This window comes from Alligator sinensis, unplaced genomic scaffold, assembly GCF_000455745.1.
Source record: "Alligator sinensis unplaced genomic scaffold, ASM45574v1 scaffold253_1, whole genome shotgun sequence".
Classification (NCBI taxonomy): Eukaryota; Metazoa; Chordata; order Crocodylia; family Alligatoridae; genus Alligator; species Alligator sinensis.
Genome location: NW_005842147.1, coordinates 1,125,730 through 1,134,900, shown reverse-complemented (window position 1 = coordinate 1,134,900; position 9,171 = coordinate 1,125,730). Strand labels below are relative to the sequence as shown.

The following is a 9,171-nucleotide window of genomic DNA, read 5'->3' as shown; positions in this document are numbered from 1 at the left end:
AGGAGTGGCAGTGGAAGGGAAAGAAGAGAAAACTATTTTTGAGTTTGAGTGTCCAAATCGTCAAGCTACGGAGGGGACGTGGAGCTCCACGCTCAAGCCCAATCTTGGACATGGGCCTATATCTGGGCATCACATGACCCAGGTGAGTTCTCCAACCACTGGATTACTGGCTATTCTGGGCTGGTCTCTCCCTCATGTTATGGCAAGGAAAATACTAAGTTGGTATTTTTGATATTAACAAAAAGTTAATATCCAACCATCAGAATTTCTTGTTGAATAGACTTTCTGCAATATCCTGCTTTCCTGCCCAGCAAACAGCCTGACCCCAAAACCCTGCAAGATGATGGAAAGTGTTCTACTGCCTTCATAAGTTGAAACATGGGATCCTGTTCAGGCAAGTTCATGAGTGTATCACCCTATCATGAGCATAGACACAGGGAGTTAACCATGTTTGTGTGAAGTCAGACAGCAGGTAGGGCAGTGTGGCACCTTATAGATAAACTTGTTCAGAGAAGCATGAACTTTCATATGCTACAGCGTATTCCAGCAACTTAGTTCATAATAGCAGTGTGGATGCAAAGCCTTTTATATCCGATTTAACCTGAAAGTCATTTTCAGTGCATCTAATCTTAGGAACAGCTAGATAATGGCTGCCTTGTGTAGCAGGATCAGGGCCCCAACCCCAGGGCCTGCTGTCCTCTGGCAGTTAGATCTACCTGCTGTGCCCTACAGGGCTCCAGCCTCTGTCACCTTCTGTTTTTCCCCCACACAATCAGTTTTCAATATCAGGATAAGTTTTGGAGACTGCCCTTAGAAACTGGAGTAGTTTCTTTACGCTTCTCTACCCCTCAACATAGTCCTCAAGGGTGTGCCTCCCCGTCAGCACAGTTCTCTGGGCTTCTGCCCACAGTCATCCAGGGAGTGACACCCCCTCCAGCACTTCTTCCCCTTTTTGCACAGTCCTCTGGGCCACTCCTTATCAGCCTTTTCTCACCTCACCAGGACCCTGGCCCCACGTACCTTGTCTCCAGTGTCACCCCTGGGCTCAGACACCCAATTACCCTAATTTCTGTGTGATGGAGCACCCTCTGCTGGATACTTCAAGTGGTTCTCTAGCACTACTACACTCTGCAGAAAGAGGCAATACATAGCACCCTCACCCCAGCACCCCTAGCAGCCTCTGCTCACCCCTTACTCACCACCCCATGCCTCAAGACTGCCAATCAATACTTCACAAGACCTTGGGGGTCACCCTTTCATAAGGCTCTTCCCTCTTTTGCACATAGCCTAGGGTTTGCCTTTCCCCAAGACTCTCTCCACTTCTCCAACTAGTTTAAGGTTTCTCACCTACTGCTTGGCACCAGCCCAGAAGCACCAGTCCCTTCTAGGATACTCACACAAGATCCTTCTTACTCCTTCTCCATTGCAGACAGTGACAGCATCATAGCAGCTTTTAAAAAGCTTCTTTTTCTCCTGTATCCAGAGCCCAAATATCCACTCTAGCTCAGAAGTCAGGCTTATAGAGAGCCCTGGCCTCCACCACCTTTCAGTCATATGCCCTCTAATACTTTAATTGGACCCAGGGGTTTCTCATTAGCACCCTTCGGGTGCCTGTTTGTTGGCACCCATTCAGCTGCTAGCATTCTTGAGGCCACCTAATGCTGCCTTCACGCCTACTCAATGTAACAGGTGCTAGAGGCTTCCTGTCAAGCTTAAAACTGTTAAGATGTTGCCATGTAGCCTTGTGCTTTTCCAAAATGAACATGAAGTTCAGCTACATAAAGCTGCACAGGTGTATTTCAGTCTCTTTAGTATGTAAATTAGCCTCAATTAAACACAGAGCTCTTAATGTTATCATGAATGGCTCTGGAAATTTTCCTTTTGCCAAATGTCCAGCATACACAGGGCATTTACTGAAATAAATCATGAGGAGCTAAGGTCAATTTGGAAAGAAGAGGAGTCTTGGTCAGCAATAGGATTTTAGAGCATTTAGGATAGTCATTTACTAAAGAATGAGCAACTCTCAGCCTTTATCTTAGGGGAGCTGCTGCTCTGTTTTAATGTTTCCAGAGTAGCTGCCATTTGAGAGGTGTGCCCTGTCCCCCCAAAATTCAGACCAAGTAAACTACATAAATTTGTTTTACTCCAAAATGTTGACTTAGCTGTTCTCTCTCTTTTCCCAAGTTACCCTTTCTGCATCCTGCAATGAAGGCTAGGCTATACCTTCCACTGATCCTAGTCTATTTTATATGCCTCAGTTCAGACCTTTGCATTATTGGCTAGAATATCACCAGGCATAATGCTGGTCTTGTGGAAGGCCATGCTGAACATGGTGTATATTTGCATTTCACTTAAGCCATAAAGCTCGGGAAGCAGAGTAACCCAGGCTATTATTTATTTTCCTTTACAACTCGGGTCAATTGCTAGAAAAGGAGGAACTTAAATGAGGTCTCCTCACGTCTGACAAAGGTCACCAAATCCGCTATGTTAAAGCAGTTAGAGAGGCTATTCTATTTAAAACAGGAGATCAAAGGTGCAGCCTTTATCAGAGTTCAGAGCACTCTCTGAAAAGTCTGGTTTGTAATTAGCTTGTAATTTTGTTGGCCAAATTCTCCTTTCGTTTCAGTGCACTCCTTGTTGGCTTCAGTGAACATTTCCCTGTGTGACCAAGAGGCAAAGTAGGCCCTGTGTCTTTAACAAGGAGGCAACAGCTTCTAGCACATATAGGATGCATCTATATGAGATGCTTACTGTGCATAAGCCTAACACTGCGCAGTGGTGGTTAGAAACCGTGCTAATAGGCCGAGCAGTATTATTATTAGGCTAATATGCAGTTGTGTCACAAAATGACTGTGTGCTGGCGCTACTGCACAGTAACTCCACTTGCTGTGCATTTAGTTGGCACTTTATTAAGCATGTACCAAACTAAATGTGCAGTATCTAAGGCACATTAATGAGTGTGTAGGCACACCCAACATGTACCAGTATATTATCATTCCAGCATAGATCCTCTCCTCCAGATATACCTCAAGCAAATAACTCCCAAGAAGAATATGCAAGTGTTGCAAAAAGTTTGGGGTTTTCTAAACTATAGATTTTCTGGATAATGTATTAATTGCAAAGGCCTATTTTTAAGACAAAGTTCTGTTTGAAAAGTTTTGATGGGTTTTATTTCTCTTTCCATATAGAAATGGAAAGTAATTTTCATGTTTTGATTTTCTGGAGTATCTGAACTAAGCATCCTTTCAAATGTAAAATCATATTTAGCAAAAGATGTTGGGAAATGCTAAGTATGGACTATTAATCCATCTTGCCTGTGAACTCCTACAGGGTTGTTTCAAGGTCCCATTATAAAAATCAGAGGGGAGCTTTTGCTTTAAATTTGAGAGAGCAAGCTGAATCTTTTTGGATAGACTATTTATTCACACACCTGTCACCTCTAGCCTACGCAAGTCAACCGAAGGGGAGGGGGGGAAATAAAATCAGGACACCTTAAAAAACCAAAATCAATTCAGTAGTTAAAAATATTTATTTCTAAGAGATATTTACCTTGACAGGCAGGAAGCATTTCCCAATTTCATACAGAAATATGTAAAACCTGCATAGACCAATATGGCCTGCTTAAATGCATATTCAACATGGTAAATATAATGAATAATTTGCATGAATATAAATATAAGCAAATAAAATTCAAATCAGACACCAGTTAGCAAATTCAACAATGTGAATAAATTCGCTGCTAGAAACATTCACCCAATATTAGCCTTTTGACAATTTTAAATGAACCCTTTGTCTCTATGCACTTTATCAAGCGAGACACTGAAGAAATCCTCATCTTGCAACCGTTTCTGTTATAGAGGAGGTTCAGTAGATTACTGACAGCATACAAGACAGTACAGTCTCTATTATTAGACCTCGTTATCCTGTTATGTTAAACAAAAGTAGTGTTTCCCATTGTGTTTTATGTTGAAAATTCCTTTCGCTATCCAAAACCCTGATTATCCATATAACAGTGTTTCACTCACATAGGACATTTAGATAGCTGTGCTTATACTAGCAAACCAAGATTCTGAAAAAGGCAAAGGGTTGCATTTGATAAGCAAAGGCAATAATAAGGTGTAAAAGTATTTTAGCAGAGTGCAACATAAAGTACGAGAGGTAGACTTGTATATATGCAAGAAGTCCTGATTAAAGTAACAGTGTCTTTCATTTTGCATTTTAATTAAAAAGAAAAAAAAAATTAATGTCTCTCCTTTCAAATCTTGATTTCCGTGCTTTTTATCTTCTTCTGTATTGGGTATTTCTTGCAACATCTTTTGGCATACTTTTTTTTTCCTCCCTGAAATCTGCCACATTCATTTATAACAATCCCTTTTATGTCTTCTCTTCAGAAGCAACATTCAGATGTTCCACTCCTCCTTTGGAAAGTCAGCCCTCAAATTAAAAAGTTTGTTAATGAGGACTTCTCCGTCTCCCATGTAACCCATCAGTTTGGATTCCAGAAAGATGAGATGCTACATCTTTATTATCCAAATAGAAGATTTCTTTAGATTCTCTTCCAGCTTTTAATTTTGCTGCTTTAATATTTGGAGTGACATATCCTGGGCCTTTGCCAGAGTAGATTGTTAAAAGGCAGAACAGAGTTTCAGCAATGCTTTGTCCATAACTTGTAGTGATAGAGGAAAAGGGCAGGTGATCTCCCCACTAGGATGTTTTCTGACTTTCCCAGCTGTTTTGCCTTCCATGTGCTCTATTATGCTTCAGCTGTTTCACTTCGTGGAGTGTAGCCTTTAGCTTTGCAATCCGGAAGGAAGTTTTGATATTGTTACCAATGGCCTCTAGTCTGTGAAAACAGGAAAAATACCAAATGTTATCATAACCATTAAAACAAACTGTGTATGTATGTGTGGGTGCAAACAGAGTTTTGGTTAAATAAAACTCAATTTAGACTAGCACAAGGGTCAGCAACCCCCGGCATGTGTGCCGAGCATAGCACACAAGGCCATTGCTCGGCACACCACCTCCAGCCCAGGCTCTAAGTAGCTGCTGCCAGCCACGGAGCCCAGGCTGCTTCCAGCAGGTGGCTGGGAGGCTGCAAGCAGACCAGGCTCTGTAGACCAGCTGTAGCTGGGAGGCTGCAAACAGCTGCTCTGGGCTCCAGCATGTCCCTATTCTGAAGAGAAGTTGAGCTGGTCCAGAACGTTTTGACAATGCGGTTTCTCATTAGAAAGGACCAGCGTGTCAGAACCAAAACTTTCCCCCAGCTGGAATTTATGGTCAAAATAAAACCCCTTCACTGTTTGAGCAGTGTGATAGTAAAAACACCCACTTGAGATCTGGGTGATCCAAATTCGAGTCTGACTTGACCTAACTAAGACCAGAGACTTAAAGATGAGCTACCCACCCTTCAAATGAGTGCTTTAACTCCAACGGCTTTATTCTCCCTACCCTATTCCTCATGCATCATTTAAAATGGTTACATTTTGCCCTTACTTTAAAATAAGCATATTAGATAAACAACGAAGCCAACACCGCTGTCCAGAACATAGAAAGTTATTTACATTTTGGGGTAAAACTGTCACAATTCAAGAAATTGCATTTTATGCATAAAATGTGACTCTGAATGCATTTCATTTTCTCATCTTACCAGATGAAATAATTCATGAGCACATTAAAACATCAAGTTCTGTTGCTGTCAATATTTAAAAATTTCTCAAGCTTGTTTCAGGCTGGAGTTGTTACAAGTCCAGAGCAAGTGTGGGAAACTATACAGAGTTCAGTAAGTTTGACTCTGCAAGATATGGATGAGCAACAGCCTCACTTCTGATTCAGGACTCCATCCTGCCCTCAGCTGAAGTCAACAGCTAAACTTACAATTCTGTTCCCCTCAAGTCAATGTATATTCTCTGCATACTTGAGCCATCGTGGCATCAACCAGTTCAGTACTGCATAAGGAAGCTCACCTTCTCATTTTCCTGCTGTTAAGTAGTTCTCTGTGCAGGCACTTCAGTCCTCTACAACCTTCACCTTTGTTGAGATGATCCCAACCCTTCTCTATTGTGGACTGAGCCCTGTTTACAGCAAAGAAAAACAAACAAACAAACCAGCTGTTAAAAACAAACAGCATTTATACACATACATTTTGTTTGCTACCACTGTGTCGAAACAGACTTGATTAATTGAACCTGCTCTGCACGTGAGCTGATGTGCCTGGTCCTCTGTTGCATGCATTTATTTAAATGGTGAAATGTGCATCAGCACTGAGAAAATGGTGGCAGTGCACTTTTGAACTAAAAGACCTCTTATGTGCATGTGTTAATGTGTTAGAAGTGCCCAGTGCTGTAGCACAAGCGTGTGTACAAATGTGCAAAGCCTTCAGTTTATCTGGTGACACTTTGATATGATCCCCCTTCTAGGAAATGTCAGATGGCCACTGCTGGGTTAAAATGCACTGTCCTTATTAGCACTGGTGAGAACTCATGGGATTAGATTTCAGAGAGACTATTCACCTGAGTGAATGGCTCCTTTATTATTACTGCAGTTCACAGCTGATTAAAATAACAAATACAATAACATACCAGAGTTCTTTTCCTGTCTGGCAGAAGTTCAGACATTTCTTGTCTTTTTGGTTGGCACATCGGCATCGGTTGTTTGATTCTGCAAGCTTTCCGGAGACTGAGTGTTTCAGAGATCGCCGGGCTCGAGAAGGACCTCCAAGTCCATATGGCACAGTTTTCCTATGATCAAAGAACCAAATAATTTAATTTGTGGCCTCAAAAATGAAGGATGTTCTGTCTAATCTTGGCTGGTTATAATTGGTTACAACTTCCATGTAAACGTTTTTGACAGTCCTACAGTAATGCTGATTAAAGTGTCTACTTGCATGATTAATTGCTTTTTGGTCATAATTCTAGAAGGATATTGAAACTCTGAGTGTGCAACTGAGTGCAATAAAACCTCACCTATTTGGACTTTGGTAAATTGCAAACACAAAAAGAAAAGATGGAATAGCTCTTTCACTAGTGTCAGTGGGCATAGCCTCAAAGCCAATGTTTATTATACCTGCTGAGGATATGGCCCCATATTGCCCCTTGGTGAGTAAAGTGTAAAAAATGAAATATTTTATGCATTGCACACATCCTCGCTAATCTACAAAGTGTGTTAATGCATAATAGTTGCTACTAAGAACTCATGAGGTTATCCCCAAGCATAATTATAATCCTTTTGGTACAGTATTCCCTCTACTGGGGTGATTCACAGAGTAAATTACTACTCATAGTAAGTAAAGATTAGCTGAATCAAGCCACTACGCTGTGTCCTGTCCCTCTCAATGAAAAATATTTTATAGCATTGACACACTGAACCAAAACACAGCACATATTTGGTTATACTTTAGGACTTTAGGAACAGTGGAAGCTTTAGAGCTGCTGTGCCTACTCTTAAAAGCAACTTGCTTCATCTCTGTAGTAAAATCTCACATGCTTTCCCCACAGAGCCTCCCCTAGTGAAAGGCCTGATGGAAACATAAACCAGATTGGGCTATATATTCCCAAAGGACAGGGAAATCTGTGTAAATGTGCTGTCCTAATCGTGAGTCTCTTACCCCTCTTTAAAACTCCCTCTCAATCTTCCTCTGAAGTACTGCATGGCTTTTTACATCCTCTTCCCCACCCCCCCCAGACAGTGTAAAGCACAGGGTGAAAAAGCCTAGGGTTTATTGCATGGCTTTTCTTCTGGACTAAAGAGCCTTTTAACTGGACGGTATAGTTAACAGTCCAGCTGTATCCCAGGGAGCCGTGTCCTCTCACTCACGGTGCTGAAGCATTAGCCGATGGCAGCACTGCCTCCGTGAGACACTGCCCGTGCCCCCTTCCAGCGGGATGGGTAAAAGGTAACTATGGTAACTGGCTTCCCACCAGGGTCATTAGGCTCCGGGTGAAGGAGAGGTTAGGGAGTACTGCCTCGGCTCCCCTACTTACTGCGGCGTGTTGATCCAGATGATGTCAAGGTGGCAGAAGTAGACGCACTCCTCATCCATCAAAGAGGAGCAGGAGCAGCGCTTGGCCCTGCGCAGTGGCAAGGGGGCACTAGAGGGCCCGTTCTCGGCTCCCAGCTGAGCACCAACAGCTGCAGGGGAGAGAGGGACAGAGCAGAGGGTTAGCAGGGGCATAATCCTGGGCACTGAGTTACACACACCCGGGGGGCCAGCCTCTCCTGTGGGCTCTGCTCAGAAAGCCAGCGGGAGGGAGTGGGATAGATACTGGCTCCTATCCCATCCAGGAGAGCACAAAACAACTGCAAAGCCTCCCTCTGCCTGCAGAAGGGTGTTTGTGCGCAAGAGCTTGTAACAAACTTTTTTCCAACTATTTTGTTGGTCTACTAAAAGAGATCACATCTACCCAAAGAACCTTGCCTGCCTGCCTACCTCCTCGCTGGACACCATGGCACAAGCAGACCCGAATCACGGCAGCACAGAACCACCCCCAAGCCCCAAATCAACATCTGCAGTGCCGGGGCTGCATTTCATCCCTCAAGCTTGCGCTGGGTATTGCCAAGGCACATGCTCTGGGCATCACCAGTACTGGCATAGACTACGCCCTCAGTGCCAAGGCTGCATTTTGTCCCTCAGGCTAGCGCTAGGCATTGCTAAGGTACATGCCCTGGGCATCGCCGCCAGCAGCACGGACTATGTCTTCAAAGCCAGGGCTGCATTTTGTCCCTCAGGCTAGCGCTGGGCATCACTATCGCTGGCATAGACGATACAAAAGGGTGAAGGCATCCCTGTGCCATAGGCAGCATCCCCCCGCGAAGCAGAGGGACAAGTCGCCAGGCTGCCAAGCGTCCCCCACCCCATCCTGCACAGGCACGGCACACCCCAGGGACCTGCTCCTCCATCCCTGCCCGCGCCCATCGCTCGCTGCGGGGGTCTTGCACCTCGATCCCAAGCGGAGAAGAAATTGCAGGAAAAAGGGGGAAGAGCCCAGCGCCCAAACAGGCTTCCCCGGGGGCCGGTGCAGCGATGAAGCCCCGCGCCTGCCTACCTGAGCCGAGCGGCAGGAGCAGGAGCAGGAGCAGGCGAGCGCAGCCCATGGCCCCGCGGCACAGACAGAAGGAGCAGGCAGTGCAGGCGCCGGGTGTGCGGCGTGTGGTGGGGCAGCGCCGGCCGCCGCC

General features: G+C 44.4%; 1 protein-coding gene and 1 long non-coding RNA gene across 2 annotated transcripts in view; both read right to left on the bottom strand.

Moving 5' to 3' along the window:
• The window catches only part of LOC102379525, an 8,790-nt gene extending 7,288 nt beyond the window's left edge, over nt 1-1,502 (bottom strand). The window contains exon 1 of the long non-coding RNA XR_324055.1: nt 1,398-1,502. This is a non-coding gene — a long non-coding RNA (uncharacterized LOC102379525). The remainder of the gene's footprint in view (nt 1-1,397) is intronic.
• Nucleotides 1,503-3,516: 2,014 nt separating this feature from the next.
• Nucleotides 3,517-9,140, bottom strand: EDN1 (endothelin 1). The gene is made up of 5 exons (XM_006025432.3): nt 9,042-9,140; nt 7,980-8,127; nt 6,579-6,737; nt 5,964-6,071; nt 3,517-4,843 (listed from the first exon to the last, which is right to left on the bottom strand). Exons 1-5 carry the CDS (start codon nt 9,088-9,090, stop codon nt 4,705-4,707), a joined length of 603 nt encoding a protein of 200 aa, XP_006025494.1. The 5' UTR covers nt 9,091-9,140; the 3' UTR covers nt 3,517-4,704.
• Between the last annotated feature and the right edge of the window lie 31 nt (nt 9,141-9,171).

Bases quoted from the DNA above. Each gene is read 5' to 3' on its own strand.
- EDN1 (XM_006025432.3), bottom strand. From the start codon at position 9,090: ATGGGCTGCGCTCGCCTGCTCCTGCTCCTGCTCCTGCCGCTCGGCTCA. The intron at 6,738-7,979 runs GTAAGTAGGGGA...CTTTGATCATAG, and splicing joins ATCTGGATCAACACGCCGCA to GAAAACTGTGCCATATGGAC. The intron at 6,072-6,578 runs GTATGTTATTGT...TGCTGTAAACAG, and splicing joins CAGACAGGAAAAGAACTCTG to GGCTCAGTCCACAATAGAGA.